The sequence below is a fragment of the Oncorhynchus mykiss genome, chromosome 22 (genome assembly GCF_057628025.1).
Source record: "Oncorhynchus mykiss isolate SJ-2025 chromosome 22, ASM5762802v1, whole genome shotgun sequence".
Classification (NCBI taxonomy): Eukaryota; Metazoa; Chordata; class Actinopteri; order Salmoniformes; family Salmonidae; genus Oncorhynchus; species Oncorhynchus mykiss.
The window spans coordinates 47,096,405-47,114,111 of NC_143043.1; the positions used below are offsets into that span (position 1 = coordinate 47,096,405).

Genomic DNA, 17,707 nt, shown 5'->3' on the forward strand with positions numbered 1-17,707 from the left:
TATTTCTATCCTGTATCCACCCTGAACCGATGGCCTCCCTCCCCGTTCATTACGCCTCTACTCTTCCTCTCTCAAGACAAGGTCCCTACGTCAGCTAAGAGTACATACACTCCAATGTGAAACATCCCTATTGAAGGCTTGAATGCCAGGAAATCAACTTTAATTGGGGATCAAGTACATGTACAGTATCAGTCAAAAGTTTGGACACACCTACTCATTCAAAACATGTCCTTTTCTTTATTTTTAATATGTTCTACATTGTAGATACAAGAAATAACACATATGGAATCATGTAGTAATAAAAAAAAAGTGTTAAATCAAAATATATTTTATATTCTTCAAAGTAGCCACCCTTTGCCTTGTTGACAGCTTTGCACACTCTTGGCATTCTCTCAACCAGTTTCACCTGGAATGCTTTTCCAACAGTATTGAATTATTTACTACAAATGCTGAGAACTTGTTGGATGCTTTTCCTTGATTATGTGGTCCAACTCATCCTAAACCATCTCAATTGGGTTAAGGTTGGGTGATTGTGGAGGCCAGGTCATCTGATGCACCACTCCATCACTCTCCTTCTTGGTCAAATAACCCTTACACAAACAGTGTGCTGGGTCATTGTCCTGTTGAAAAACAAACGATAGTCCCACTAAGCGCAAACCAAATGGGATGGCGTATTGCTGCAAAAATCCTGTGGTAGCCATGCTGGTTAAGTGTGCCTTGAATTTGAAATAAATCACAGACAGCATCACCAGCAAAGCACCCCCACACCTCCTCCATGCTTCAGATACGGACATCATCCGCTCACCTACTTTGCGTCTCACGAAGACACGGCGGTTGGAACCAAAAATATAACATTTGGACTCATCAGACCAAAGGACAGATTTCCACCGGTCTAATGTCCATTGCTCATGTTTCTTGGCCCAAGCAAGTATCTTCTTCTTATTGGTGTCCTTTAGTAGTGATTTCTTTGCAGCAATTGGAACATGAAGGCCTGATTCACATAGTCTCCTCTGAACAGTTGATGTTGAGATGTGTCTGTTACTTGAACTCTGAGAAACATTTATTTGGGCTCCAATCTGAGGTTCAGTTAACTTTAACAAACTGTATCCTCTGCAGCAGAGGTATCTCTGGGTCTTTCTTTCCTGTGGCGTTCATCATGAGAGCCAGTTTCATCATAGCGCTTAACGGTTTTTACGACTGCTCTTGAATAAACTTTCAAAGTTCTTGAAATGTTCCGAATTGACTGACCTTCATGTCTTAAAGTAATGACGGACTGTTGTTTCTCTTAGCTTATTTGACCGCTTGCCATAATATGGACTTGGTCTTTTACCAAATAGAGCTATCTTCTGTATACCACCCCTACCTTATCAGAACACAACTGATTGGCTCAAACACATTGAGGAAAGAAATTCCACAAATTAACTTTCATCAAGGCACACCTGTTAATTTAAATGCATTCCAGGTGACTACCTCATGCAGTTGGTTGAGAGAATGCCAAGATTGTGCAAAGCTGTCATCAAGGAAAAGGGTAGCTACTTTAAAGAATCTCAAATATATTTTGATTTGCTTAAAACCTTTTTGGTTATGACATGATACCATATGTGTTATTTCATAGTGTTGATGTCTTCACTAGTATTCTACAATGTAGAAAATAGTAAAAATAAAGAAAAACCCTTGAATGAGTAGGTGTCCAAACTTTTGACTGGTACTGTATATATCCCCCTGATAATCTTCCTATTGTAATGGGTTCTTGTATTATCGAATCAGCCTACATTTTAAAATCACACATTGCACAGAGTTACACCGATCAAATAACTACACAGTAGCTCATCAAGCATTTACTCAACATTCTGTAGGGAACACAGAAGACTTATCCCATTCTGTTCACCAAATATTTAGAGTATAGAGAAGATATGGCACAAGGGCAATTTACTCTAATTACCCAAATCTTACAGAATCCCTCTGCCGAGGGCGCTGTTCGGTTCATTTCCAGTGTGTGTTGTTGTTTATAGCAGGCTGTGTGTCAGTGGGTCACAAACTAGTAAAATACATTTCACCAAATGTTGACTTACTATTCATAGCTAACAGGCATGTCAATCAATGATTAAAAATATACTGAGAACACAAAACATTAAGAACAGCTGCTCTTTCTATGACATACTGTACGCTGACCAGGTGAATCCAGGTGAAAGCTATGATCTCTTATGGATGTCACTTGTTAAATCCACTTCAATCGGTGTAGATTGAGAAGGATTTTCAAGCCGTGGGACAATTGAGACATGGATTGTGTATGTGTGCCATTCGGAGAGTGAATGGGCAAAACAAAATATTTAAGTGCCTTTGAACAGGGTGTGGTAGTAGGTGACGGGCGTACCGGTTTGTGTCAAGAATTGCAACGCTGCTGGGTTTTTCACACTTAACAGTTACCCGTGTCCATCGAGAATAGTCCACCACCTAAAGGACATCCAACCAACTTGACACAACCATGGGAAGCATTGGAGTCAACATTGGCCAGCATCCCTGTGGAACACTTTCGAACATCTTGTAGAGTCCATGCCCGACAAATTGAGGCTGTTCTGAGGGCAAAAGGAAGGGGTGCAACTCAATATTAGGAAGGTGTTGTTAATGTTTTGTACACTGAGTGTATATACGGCAGGAAGTAAAGAAGGAGACAAAAACAACAGCACCTCAACAGCCTCTTCCCGAAGGATCGTAGAGATGATATCTGAATAAGGTTTATATCCCCTCATTACTGTAGAGCAGCTGTAACAGTGTGTTTTCAACAGCACAACACACCAAGCTCATTCGATTTTGTTCTACACACTGTTTCACTCCAGGGGTAGAACAATTGGCAAATTGATGGAACAATTCTACTTTCTTAACAAGCTCAGAGGGGTTTACGTGAACATACATTAACATTGGAACTGCACACATAGCTTTATGATGTTATGCACATTTGGAGCAGATCGCATACATTTTCTCTGAAAACCAAAGACTGTACTGAGCTTACATCCTCAAAGTAACTGATTGGAAACACAAAAACCAAAAGTGAACTAATTTCCAACACACCACAGGTCACTCACTCACTCACAGTCAGTCATTTTCTTTTCTCCCTGACTTTTTCTAATTGGATCAATAGCAGCTGGTTCATGAGTGCCATCCTGTCGTTCCTAACTTTAAGAACCATACTCCGTGTTGTGCCATTGCAGTGCTGGCCTGGCTGTGTGACTCTAAAAGACAACGACAGCTGAGAGTTGCAAGAATAGATAATCATGTTGCCCTTGTGACCTGGTCTGGCACAGGGCAGAGATAAAAGGACTGAACCTCTGTCTCTGTCTTGTGGCTGTGGGTGTTGATGTGGTTGTGTGCGTGCATATGTGCGTATCTGCAGTGCATGCACGTTATTATGTGTGTGTCACAGAGAGTGAGAGAACGGAGAGATTGAGAGTGTTGAGAAAGTGCCTATGTCAATGTGTGTATATCTTTAGTGCAACAAAACTGCTATTTTCATACGCAGCACATAATACCATGTAAACTTACAGGTGCAGAGTTGCTGCAACCTGGCAGATGCAGGCAGCTGGTGTTCTCATTAGCCCTCTCAGCCGGCACTGCCATCAGCAGGCCATTACCTTCCAACTTCCCTTCCCAGACAGATGTCAATTCTCTGTGTGGCGTACAGTGTCAAACTGTGGTCGCCCACCTCTGGTTCGCTTTATTAGGGATGTCTCACTAATTAGCTACCACTTCTGTTTCTGTAGGCAGGTTTCAAAAGCAAATGACACCTTTTGTCTTCTTACATTAACAAAGAAGTGAATGGCATGACTATTCAGCAGATGTTGTCTCCTCTGTGTCTTGTTGATTGACACCAGGCAACTGGCATGTTCTTTGTTTTCAATTAACTAACTGAAAAATCATTAACTATTTGACTGATTTCAAAGCAGCACATTGAAATTACAACAAGAGTAGAGAGGTAGGTTTGATGGCTAAAAAGCTATAGCTTTCATAAAATAAATGGAACAGTTATCATCTATTTTGCTAGCACAGACTGGAATATGTTCCTTGATTCATCCAATGGTATTGAGGAGTATACCAGCTCAGTCACCAGCTTCATCAACAAGTGCATTGACGACGTCGTCCCCACAGTGACCGTACGTACATATCCCAACCAGAAGCCATTGATTACAGGCAACATCTTCACCGAGCTAAAGGCTAGAGCTGCCACTTTCAAGGAGCCGGACACTTATCCGGACGCTTATAAGAAATCCCGCTATGGCCTCAGACAAACTATGAAACAGGCAAAGCGTCAATACAGGACTAATAAGAACACATTCTTATTTACAATGACGGCCTACACCGGCCAAACCCGGAGAACGCTGGGACAATTGTGCGCCGCCCATTGGCACTCCCAATCACGGCCGGTTGTGATACAGCCTGGAATCAGACCTGTCTGTAGTAACGCCTCTAGCACTGAGATGGAATGCCTTAGACCGCTGCGCCCCTCAGGAGCCCCAGCATGTGACGGAGCTCTCGTTCTAATTCTATTGGCTCCACATCCAATTCATGTAACTCACTCTACAGCCACTTACTGTAACTCCCTTGACAGCCACTTACTGTAACTCCCTAGACAGCCACTTACTGTAACTTCCTAGACAGTCACTTACTGTAACTCCCTCGACAGACACTTACTGTAACTCCCTCGACAGATACTTACTGTAACTCCCTCGACAGCCACTTACTGTAACTCCCGACAGCCACTTACTGTAACTCCCTCGACAGACACTTACTGTAACTCCCTCGACAGACACTTACTGTAACTCCCTCGACAGACACTTACTGTAACTCCCTCGACAGACACTTACTGTAACTCCCTCGACAGACACTTACTGTAACTCACTCTACAGACACTTACTGTAACTCACTCTACAGACACTTACTGTAACTCCCGACAGTCACTTACTGTAACTCCCGACAGTCACTTACTGTAACTCCCGACAGTCACTTACTGTAACTCCCTCGACAGCCACTTACTGTAACTCACTCTACACTTACTGTAACTCCCGACAGTCACTTACTGTAACTCCCTAGACAGCCACTTACTGTAACTCCCTCGACAGCCACTTACTGTAACTCCCGAAAGCCACTAACTGCAACTCCCGACAGCCACTTACTGTAACTCATGACAGCCACTTTATGTAACTCTCTCTACAGCCACTTACTGTAACTCCCTCGACAGCCACTTACTGTAACTCCCTCGACAGACACTTACCATAACTCCCTCGGCAGACACTTACTGTAACTCCCTCGACAGCCACTTACTGTAACTCCCTCGACAGACATTTACTGTAACTCCCTCGACAGACACTTACTGTAACTCCCTCGACAGACACTTACTGTAACTCCCTCGACAGACATTTACTATAACTCACTCTACAGCCACTTACTGTAACTCCCTCTACAGCCACATACTGTAACTCCCTCTACAGCAACTTACTGTAACGTACTGAAGAATCATTCCAATTAACACCACACACCCTTTGTAGCCCATTTTGCTGGTAACACCAGGGTAGTGGGAGCATGGTGCTGGTAACGCCAGGGTAGTGGGAGCATGATGCTGGCAACACCAGGGTAGTGGGAGCATGGTGCTGGTAACGCCAGGGTAGTGGGAACATGATGCTGGTAACGCCAGGGTAGTGGGAGCATGGTGCTGGTAACGCCGGGGTAGTGGGAGCATGGTGCTGATAACGCTGGGGTAGTGGGAGCATGTCAAGTATGGTTCATACACTACACCATTACTTCAACATTATCCCACATGAGTGTAAATAATGTATTTTTAAAGACATAGAAGATAATAAATAATTCAATAGATATTGCCATAGTGGACTGGACATGCTGTCTGCACTTGTAACTTCAACTACTGTAAATTATACACCATGTGATAGAAACTCTTGAGAATTGCTAATGTGCAAACACATTTGTCCCCGAGACATCTTAAGAAATATTCTGAATGGCAGAAAATGCAAGAATGTTGAGTTGTATTTGACATAAATGGAGTGAACACAAAAGGTTTTAAATAATGTATGTCCACTAAAACATCATGAACAGTTTATTTTTTGTTGTTAACTCAATTATGTACACGTGCTAACCAAGCACTAGCGATACAATCATATTAGAGGGCGAATAGGATGAATGTGCAGTGAGTCAGTGAGTAGAGTACAGCCACACTTCATCCCACACTACCGTCAAACTTAACAAAATGTCTCCTTCACAAGGATTTTAAGCAATGAGATAAAAAGCAAGTTACAGTCTGAATCCTCCTAATGGTTTTCCCCACAAAGCGTGGCATCTCTGATGAGAGCAGAACAAAGATAAAGAGGTTTAACCTTCTGCTCGCTCTCAAACACCCCAGAGGCTAAGGACAAAAAGGGTGTTTTCACACCTCTTTCTGAGAGTTCAAATCAGAACTTGATTATCTGCATTTTATTCATTTTGTCCTTTTGGTTTCACATTGCCAAATGTGAAGCGAACTAAAATGCCTGAACAAAACCATGTGGTTATGTGACTAATTTATTTTTGGGAGAAATATGAATCCATCTATGATTATCAAAAAGCATGACTTGTCCCAAACATCATATTACCTTTGCTTTGGTCTTCAAATAAAATCCAAGTTTATTTGTCACGTGCGCCAAATACAACAGTGAAATGCTTACTTACAGGCTCTAACCAATAGTGCAAAAAAGGTGTCAGGTGAGCAGGTAAGTAAAGAAATAAAACAACAGTAAAAAGACAGGCTATATACAGTAGCGAGGCTATAAAAGTAGCGAAGCTACATATAGACACCAGTTAGTCAGGCTGATTGAGGTAGTATGCTCATGTAGATATGGTTAAAGTGACTATGCATATATGATAAACAGAAAGAAGCAACAGCGTAAAAAGAGGGTTTTGGGGGGTGGGGGGGCACACAATGCAAATAGTCCGGGTAGCCATTTGATATCCTGTTCAGGAGTTAAGGCTTGGGGGTAAAAACTGTTGAGAAGCCTTTTTGTCCTAGACTTGGCACTCCGGTACCACTTGCCATGCGGTAGTAGAGAGAACAGTCTATGACTGGCTGGGGTCTTTGACAATTTTTAGGGCCTTCCTCTGACACCACCTGGTGTAGAGGTCCTGGACGGCATGCAGCTTAGCTCCAGTGTTGTACTGGGCCGTACGCACTACCCTCTGTAGTGCCTTGCGGTCAGAGGCCGAGCAATTGCCGTACCAGGCAGTGATGCAACCAGTCAGGATGCTCTCGATGTTGCAGCTGTAGAACCTTTTGAGGATCTCAGGACCCATGCAAAATCTTTTTAGTTTCCTGAGGGGGTATAGGCTTCATCATCTTCACGACTGTGTTGGTGTGTTTGGACCATTCTAGTTTGTTGTTGATGTGGTCACCGAGGAACTTCAAGCTCTCAACCTGCTCCACTACAGCCCCATCGAGGAGAATGGGGGCATGCTCAGTCCTCCTTTTCCTGTAGTCCACAATCATCTCCTTAGTCTTGGCTATGTTGAGGGATAGGTTCTTATTCTGGCACCACACGGCCAGGTCTCTGACCTCCTCCCTATAGGCTGTCTCGTCGTTGTCTGTGATCAGGCCTACCAGTGTTGTGTCGTCTGCAAACTTAATGATGGTGTTGGAGTCGTGCCTGGCCATGCAGTCGTGGGTGAAGAGGAAGTACAGGAGGGGACTGAGCACGGACCCCTGTGGAGCTCCAGTGTTGAGGATCAGCATGGCAGATGTGTTGCTACCTACCCTCACCACCTGGGGACGGCCCATCAGGAAGTCCAGGATCCAGTTGCAGAGGGAGGTGTATAGTCCCAGGATCCTTAGCTTAGTGATGAGCTTTGAGGGTACGAGGGTGTTGAACGCTGAGCTGTAATCAAAGAATAGCATTCTCACATAAGTGTTCCTTTTGTCCAGGTGGGAAAGGGCAGTGTGGAGTGCAATAGAGATTGCATCATCTGTGGATCTGTTTGGGCGGTATGCAAGTTGGAGTCGGTCTAGGTTTTCTGAGATAATGGTGTTGATGTGAGCCATTACCAACCTTTCAAAGCACTTCTTGGCTACGGACGTGAGTGCTACGCGTCTGTTGTCATTTAGGCAGGTTGCCTCAGTGTTCTTGGGCACAGGGACTATGGTGGTCTGCTTGAAAAGTGTTGGTATTACAGACTCAATCAGGGACATGTGGAAAATGTCAGTGAAGACACCTGCCAGATGGTCAGCACACATCCGGAGCACACGTCCTGGTAATCCGTCTGGCCCCGCAGCCTTGTGTATGTTGACCTGTTAAAACCTCTGAACTCTGGGGGCGGTATTTCATTATTGGATAAAAAACGTTCCCGTTTTAAGCGTGTTATTTTGTCACGAAAAGATGCTTGACTATGCATATAATTGACAGCTTTGGAAAGAAAACACTCTGATGTTTCCAAAACTGCAAAGATATAGTCTGTGAGTGCCACAGAACTGATGCTACAGGCGAAACCAAGATGACATTTCAAACAGGAAGTGCCCCAGATTTTGAAGGCGCTGTATTCCAATGACTCCTTATATGGCTGTGAATGGGCCACAAATGAGCTTAGACTTTCTGTCGTTTCCCCAAGGTGTCTGCAGCATTGTGACGTATTTGTAGGCATATCATAGGAAGATTGACCATAAGACACTACATTTACCTGGTGGTCGCTTGGTGTCCTCCGTCGCAATTATTGCGTAATCTCCAGCTGCAGTACTTTTCCGTTTGCTACTGAGGAGAAACCCAACTGCCACAAATGATTTATCATCGAATACATATGTGAAAAACACCTTGAGGATTGATTCTAAACAACGTTTGCCATGTTTCTGTCGATATTATGGAGTTAATTTGGAAAAAAGTTGTAGTGACTGAATTTTCAGGTTTTTTTCTTAGCCAAACGTGATGAACAAAACGGAGCGATTTCTCCTACACAAATAATATTTTTGGAAAAAATGAACATTTGCTATCTAACTGAGAGTCTCCTCATTGAAAACATCCAAAGTTCTTCAAAGGTAAATTATTTTATTTGAATGCTTTTCTTGTTTTTGTGAAAATGTTGCCTGCTGAATGCTAGGCTTAATGCTATGCTAGGCTATCAATACTTTTACACAAATGCTTGTGTAGCTATGGTTGAAAAGCATATTTTGAAAATCTGAGATGACAGTGTTGTTAACAAAAGGCTAAGCTTGTGAGTGAATATATTTCTTTCATTTCATTTGCGATTTTCATGAAAAGTTAACGTTGCGTTATGGTAATGAGCTTGAGGCTATGATTATGCTCCCGGATACGGGATTGCTAGTCGCAAGAAAGGTCTTGCTCACGTCGGCTATGGAGAGAGTGATCACACAGTCGTCCAGAACAGCTGATGCTCTCATCCATGCCTCAGTGTTGCTTGTGGGTTAGAGTCCCGCACCTTGAAAGTAGCAGCTCTACCCTTTAGCTCAGTGTGAATGTTGCCTGTAATCCATGGCTTCTGGTTGGGGTATGTACGTACAGTCACTGTGGAGACGACGACCTCGATGCACTTATTGATGAAGTAAATGACTGATGTGGTGGACTCCTCAATACCATTGGAAGAATCCCGGAACATGTTCCAGTCTGTGATAGCAAAACAGTCCTGTAGTTTAGCATTTGCTTCATCTGACCCCTTTTTTTATAGACAGAGTCACTGGTGCTTCCTGTTTTAATTTTTGCTTGTAAGTAGGAATCAGGAGGAGAGAATTGTGGTCAGATTTACCAAATGGAGGGCGAGGGAGAGCTTTGTACGGGTCTCAGTGTGTGGAGTACAGGTGATCTAGAATTTTTTCCCTCTGGTTGCACATTTAACATGTTGATAGATTTGGTAGAACTGATTTAAGTTTCCCTGCATTAAAGTCTCCTGCCACTAGGAGCGCCGCCTCTGGGTGAGTGGTTTCCTGTTTGCTCATTTCCTTATACAGCTGACTGAGTGTGTTCTTAATGCCAGCATCTGTCTGTGGTGGTAAATAAACAGCCACGAAAAGTATAGCTGAAAACTCTCTAGGCAAGTCATGTGGCCTGCAATTTATCACAATGTACTCTACTTCAGGCAAGCAAAATCTAGAGACTTCCTTCCAACAACATGCAGGAGGAAACAGGGCAATAGCCCCTCTAACTGCCATGTGAATAGCCTATATTCAGGAGCAGATGGGAGAATCTCAATTGCAGACTCCTTACATCCTCCTCTCCTTCTCAAAACCCATCCAACCAATGGGGAAAACACACCAGAGTTAAGAAAAAACACTCCAAAACAAAGCCCCCAAATTAATGTCTAATTTCCTTGCAGCGTTGACCTACTCTGAGTTACAGCTCAATACGCAGCTACTCTCTCATCCCAGTGTGCCAAGTGAAAAGAAAAGTCTGAATGTAGATTTGTTTTATTTTTAAATGTTTTATTTATTTATTTAACAACGCAATTCAGTTAAGAAAAAAAAATCTTATTTACAATGACGGCCTACCCTGGCCAAACCATAACCGGGGCGAAGCTGGGCCAATGTGCGCCGCCCTATGGGACTCCCAATCACGGCCGGTTGGGATGCAGCCTGAAATTGAACCAGGGTCTGTAGTGTCTCCTCTAGCACTGAGATGCGGTGCCTTAGACCGCTGCGCCACTGATTCATTTAAAGTTAATGTGACCGACTGGGTTGAAACACGGCTATCCTGCGCGCTTGTATTACCCATTGAGCTATAGCCAAGGCATTACCTCAGGAAATAGCACAGCAGTGAAAACAAGTGTACAGTGGATGGTGTTCAGTGATAGATAGGAGGGGTTGAATGGAGCTGAAGGATGGGACTAAAAACAAACAAAAGATACTCTCTTTGTAAAATACATATAATATGTATAAGCTGGAAGTAGAAGCCTAAGAGTTGTTGTCCATTAGTTTACTCCAATTAGGGGAGGGATGGTAGGGTTAGGGGAAAATAATAAAATAAAATATATTTAAAAATTAAAAATATGTAAACTCAGCAAAAAAAAGAAACGTCCCTTATTCAGTGCCCTATCTTTCAACGATAATTCGTAAAAATCCAAATAACTTCACAAATCTTCATTGTAAAGGGTTTAAACAATGTTTGCCATGCTTGTTCAATGAACCATAAACAATTAATGAACATGCACCTGTGGAACGGTCGTTAAGACACTAACAGCTTACAGATGGTAGGCAATTAAAGTCACAGTTGTGAAAACTTAGGACACTAAAGAGGCCTTTTTACTGACTCTGAAAAACGGCAAAAGAAATATGCCCATGGTCCCTGCTCATTTGCATGACCGTGCCTTAGGCACGCTGCAAGGAGGCATGAGGACTGCAGATGTGGCCAGGGTAATGAATTGCAATGTCCGTACTGTGAGACGCCTAAGACAGAGCTACAGGTTGAAAGGACGGACAGCTGATCGTGCTCGCAGTGGCAGACTACGTGTAACAACAGCTGCACAGGATCGGTACATCCGAACATCACACCTGCGGGACAAGTACAGGATGGCAACAACAACTGCCAGAGTTACACCAGGAACGCACAATCCCTCCATCACTGCTCAGACTGTCTGCAATAGACTGAGAGAAGCTGGACTGAAGGCTTGTAGGCCTGTTGTAGGTCAGGCAGGTCCTCACCAGACATCACCGGCAACATCGTTGCCTAAGGGCACAAACCCATCGTCGCTGGACCAGACAGGACTGGCAAAAAGTGCTCTTCACTGAATTGTTGCAGTTTTGTCTCACCAAGGGTGGTCGGATTCCCGTTTATTGTTGAAGGAATGAGTGTTACACCGAGGCCTATACTCTGGAGCGGGATCGATTTGAAGGTGGAGGGTCCGTCATGGTCTGGGGCGGTGTGTCACAGCATCATTGGACTGAGCTTGTTGTCATTGCAGGCAATCTCAACGCTGTGCTTTACAGGGAAGACATTCTCCTCCCTCATGTGGTACCCTTCCTGTAGGCTCATCCTGACATGACCATCCAGCATGACAATGCCACCAGCCATACTGCTCGTTCTGTGTGTGATTTCCTGCAAGACAGGAATGTCAGTGTTCTGCCATGGCCAGTGAAGAGCCCGGATCTCAATCCCATTGAGCACGTCTGGGACCTGTTGGATCAGAGGGTGATTGCTAGGGCCATTCCCCCCAGAAATGTCTGGGAACTTGCAGGTCCCTTGGTGGAAAAGTAGGGTAACATCTCACAGCAAGAACTGGCAAATCTGGTGCAGTCCTTGAGTAGGAGATGCACTGCAGTACTTAATGTCTCAACTGTTGAATCTAGTTATGTTCCTACAAATATTTACACATGTTAAGGTTGCTGAAAATAAACTCAGTTGACAGAGAGAGGACGTTTCTTTCATTGCTGAGTTATATATACATATATGGGATGGCAGCGTATCCTAGTGGTTAGAGCGTTGGACTAGTAACTGAAAGGTTGCAAAATCCAATCCCCAAACTGACAAGGTACAAATCTGTCGTTATGCCCCTTAGCAAGGCAGTTAACCCACTGTTCCTAGGCCGTCATTGAAAATTAGAATTTGTCCTTAACTGACTTGCCTAGTTAAATAAAGGTAAAATAAATAAAAATATACAGTTGAAGTCAGAAGTTTACATACACCTTAGCCAAATACATTTAAACTGTTTTTCACAATTCCTGACATTTAATCCTAGTACAAATTCCCTGTCTTAGGTCAGTTACGATCACCACTTTATTTTAATAATGTGAAATGTCAGAATAATAGTAGAGAGAATGATTTATTTCAGCTTTTATTTCTTTCATCACATTCCCAGTGGGTCAGAAGTATACATACACTCAATTAGTATTTGGTAGCATTGCCTTTAAAATTGTTTCACTTGGGTCAAACGTTTCAGGTAGCTTTGCACAAGCTTCCCTCAATAAGTGTGTGAATTTTGGCCCATTCCTCCTGACAGAGCTGGTGTAACTGAGTCAGGTTTGTAGGCCGCCTTGCTCACACACGTTTTTTCAGTTCTGCCCACACATTTTCTATGGGATTGAGGTCAGGGCTTTGTGATGGCCACTCCAATACCTTGACTTTATTGTCCTTAAGCCATTTTGCCACAACTTTGGAAGTATGCTTTTGGTCATTGTACACTTACTTGTGTCATGCACAAAGTAGATGTCCTAACCGACTTGCCAAAACTATGGTTTGATAACAAGAAATTTGTGGTGTGGTTGAAAAATGACTCCAACATAAGTGTATGTAAACTTCAACTGTAATATCTCTCTCTCTCTCGCTCTCTTTACAAAAAATCTGGGATATGATGGAGACAATTAGTGCCTTGCGAAAGTATTCGGCCCCCTTGAACTTTGCAACCTTTTGCCACATTTCAGGCTTCAAACAAAGATATAAAACTGTAATTTTTTGTGAAGAATCAACAAGAAGTGGGACAGAATCATGAAGTGGAATGACATTTATTGGATATTTAAAATATTTTTTAACAAATCAAAAACTGAAAAATTGGGCGTGCAAAATTATTCAGCCCCTTTACTTTCAGTGCAGCAAACTCTCTCCAGAAGTTCAGTGAGGATCTCTGAATGATCCAATGTTGACCTAAATGACTAATGATGATAAATACAATCCACCTGTGTGTAATCAAGTCTCCGTATAAATGCACCTGCACTGTGATAGTCTCAGAGGTCCGTTAAAAGCGCAGAGAGCATCATGAAGAACAAGGAACACACCAGGCAGGTCCGAGATACTGTTGTGAAGAAGTTTAAAGCCGGATGTGGATACAAAAAGATTTCCCAAGCTTTAAACATCCCAAGGAGCACTGTGCAAGTGATAATATTGATTTGGAAGGAGTATCAGACCACTGCAAATCTACCAAGACCTGGCCGTCCCTCTAAACTTTCAGCTCATACAAGGAGAAGACTGATCAGAGATGCAGCCAAGAGGCCCATGATCACTCTGGAACTGCAGAGATCTACAGCTGAGGTGGGAGACTCTGTCCATAGGACAACAATCAGTCGTATATTGCACAAATCTGGCCTTTATGGAAGAGTGGCAAGAAGAAAGCCATTTCTTAAAGATATCCATAAAAAGTGTTGTTTAAAGTTTGCCACAAGCCACCTGGGAGACACACCAAACATGTGGAAGAAGGTGCTCTGGTCAGATTAAACCAAAATTGAACTTTTTGGCAACAATGCAAAACGTTATGTTTGGCGTAAAAGCAACACAGCTGAACACACCATCCCCACTGTCAAACATGGTGGTGGGAGCATCATGGTTTGGGCCTGCTTTTCTTCAGCAGGGACAGGGAAGATGGTTAAAATTGATGGGAAGATGGATGGAGCCAAATACAGGACCATTCTGGAAGAAAACCTGATGGAGTCTGCAAAAGACCTGAGACTGGGACAGAGATTTGTCTTCCAACAAGACAATGATCCAAAACATAAAGCAAAATCTACAATGGAATGGTTCAAAAATAAACATATCCAGGTGTTAGAATGGCCAAGTCAAAGTCCAGACCTGAATCCAATCGAGAATCTGTGGAAAGAACTGAAAACTGCTGTTCACAAATGCTCTCCATCCAACCTCACTGAGCTCGAGCTGTTTTGCAAGGAGGAATGGGAAAAAATGTCAGTCTCTCGATTTGCAAAACTGATAGAGACATACCCCAAGCGACTTACAGCTGTAATCGCAGCAAAGGTGGCGCTACAAAGTATTAACTTAAGGGGGCTGAATAATTTTGCACGCCCAATTTTTCAGTTTTTGATTTGTTAAAAAAGTTTGAAATATCCAATAAATGTCGTTCCACTTCATGATTGTGTCCCACTTGTTGTTGATTCTTCACAAACAAATACAGTTTTATATCTTTATGTTTGAAGCCTGAAATGTGGAAAAAGGTCGCAAAGTTCAAGGGGGCCGAATACTTTCGCAAGGCACTGTACATTGATTGAAGCCACAATCAATATGCCATATTAATGCTGATCGACCCTCTCGCAAGTAACAGTAAATCTACAGTATGATGCAACTCACCCCCACCCCGTCCTCCTGTCGGTACTGCTTCCAGGCTCGGCCTGTGTCACTGAACAGGAGCAGGTAGCCGCTGACCCAGTCTGAGCTTCCGTAGCGCCCCTGTGTGGCGACGGCCGTCACCTCTATCCTGTCTCTGAGGTCCAGCTGCAGCCAAGGATGTCTATCTGTCACCTGGGGAGACCAGCCTCCCGCTCCTCGGGAGACCAGAGAGAGAAACATTCCTTTTAGAATTCAGTCAATGCACAGTTTGGATCGAATTGTTCTGTCTTGAGTCAAGATAACCTTTACCCTGTGGGCCTCGCCTACTTGCAATGTAATTGCTGCTAAATTATTGCATTGCTGTCTGCATGGAGAGTATCATGTGTACGCTAGGATCCTCTGTATAGCGGGTTGAATTGATTGTTGTGCAATTATGAACTAACCCCCTCCATCATGCTGCATGAACTAACCTCCTCTATCATGCTGTATGAACTAACCCCCTCCATCATGCTGTATGAACTAAACCCCTCTATCTGGAGAGATATAGATTGTGAAAACACACCATTTGGCTTAAATAACATTTCAGATGCATCAGTGCACTTCATACACTGGTGAATAAAAAGAACATAAGCTACTTCCAAACACTAATGTGAAAGTGTGATATGGCAGTGCTGTGTACAATTAGTAGAGTCAGACCCCACAAGCCACCCAGCTATCAAGCTGAAGAAACAGGTCAGCTCTGGCAGGAAGGTTCATTACTCAGCTGCTTAGGGCTGGGACACACCACCATGGGAGCAGATGAGTGCAGCATATCAAACCAGGTTCTGAGCCACTGAGGAAGCATCGTTTACAGAGCAGGATCATTCTGGTTGTTATAGACACACGTACTGTAGCCGAGGTCCAAATAACCTGGAGTCGGTCACACTCCAAGTCATTGAAAATCATTATCTAGTTACATAAAGTAGAATTATATGTAGATTAATTTACTGACCTGTGACCCTTGTTGTTAGGGCTAAGAGCAACATTTTTTAAATTGTCTAAACGGTGCTGACGTGCAAACAGGACAGCATCACGGATTTATCTGAAAACCTCTCTTTTTAAGATGCCCATGAGGTGGAGATAGTTTATCTCCATCTTAATTCAATAATAACATTATAGTTAACTAATCCTGGATGAAGATCTTTTGAATATGATCTCCTAGTATTACAGCCAACAAAACTACCCAGCGGCTCTGAAATCAGTAACACTTTTTATTTGATTTACCTATTTGTAACACAAGTAAATGGTTTTAATTCGCCAAAATAAGCATATATATTTGTTTACATATTACATATTAATAGTAACATTTGATGTTTAAAAATAGTGCCATCTGACTTTTAGCTCTAACTATGGAGCGATATGGGCTATCAACTCAGTTCCAACTGCATCTGAAAGAGGAGACTCTCAACCTGGTATAGATATATTGACTGAAAGGTTCATATATGTGTGTATATATATATATATATATATATATATATATATATATATATATATATATTTGTTTTTAAATGTTGTAGTTATCTTATCCATATATTTTTTTTTCAGGGTACATAGATCTATCTACCTCTGGTGCTTATTTCACAAAGTGCATTATTGATTCAATATTTTTAGGTTTGTATACAAGAGAGAGCATTTCTATTCCTCAATTTTAACACGGAAGTATTTGTTTTGTTCGTAACTAGTTACTGAACAAAGTCCTAATATGTTTGAAGGATAGCGCATTCAGGGTTCAGACTATTACATGAAATTAAAAAATATAACTTTCCATTGTAACTCACCATCTCTTCTGTTGATCTTGGAGAAGTGTGGAGCATAACTGACAGAGGACTGAGAGGAGCTCACAAAAGAGCCCCGGGGCAGCATGGATACCAATGGGCCATTGCAGATATCTGTAAGAGTAAAATAGAGAGTACATTAGTTCATGATTGGGTATAATATATAGACCTTTAGGACCAGCATCATCTGATAGAACAGGGGTGTCAAAGGTAAAAAAATCATATAGTGGGGCAAAAAAGTATTTAGTCAGCCACCAATTGTACAAGTTCTCCCACTTAAAAAGATGAGAGAGGCCTGTACTTTTCATCATAGGTACACTGCAACTATGACAGACAAAATGAGGGAAAAAAATTCAGAAAATCACATTGTAGGATTATTAATGAATTTATTTGCAAATTATAGTGGAAAATAAGTACGTACGTACGTACGTACGTGTTTCCAATTTTGTTGCATTACGGAAAAGTGGTGCGTGCATATGTATTCACCACCCCCTTTGCTATAAAGCCCCTAAATAAGATCTGGTGCAAACAATTACCTTCAGAAGTCACATAATTAGTTAAATAAAGTCCACCTGTGTGCAATCTAAGTGTCACATGATCTGTCACATGATCTCAGTATATATACACCTGTTCTGAAAGGCCCCAGAGTCTGCAACACCACCAAGCAAGGACCACCACCAAGCAAGCGGCACCATGAAGACCTAGGAGCTCTCCAAACAGGTCAGGGACAAAGTTGTGGAGAAGTACAGATCAGGGTTGGGTTATAAAAATATATCAGAAACTTTGAACATCCCACGGAGCCCAATTTAAATATGGTGAATATGCCACCCCAACAAACCTGCTAAGATAGGGCCGCCCACCAAAACTCACAGACCAGGCAAG

General features: G+C 42.6%; 1 protein-coding gene across 1 annotated transcript in view; it reads right to left on the reverse strand.

Moving 5' to 3' along the window:
* Positions 1–17,707, reverse strand: part of LOC110502152 (contactin-associated protein-like 5) — a 104,628-nt gene that overhangs the window by 37,860 nt on the left and 49,061 nt on the right. Inside the window, exons 2-3 of the mRNA XM_036959343.2 lie at positions 16,829–16,939; positions 15,033–15,226 (exon numbers count right to left, since the gene is read on the reverse strand). Of these exons, the coding sequence (XP_036815238.2) occupies positions 15,033–15,226; positions 16,829–16,939 (305 nt within the window). The remainder of the gene's footprint in view (positions 1–15,032; positions 15,227–16,828; positions 16,940–17,707) is intronic.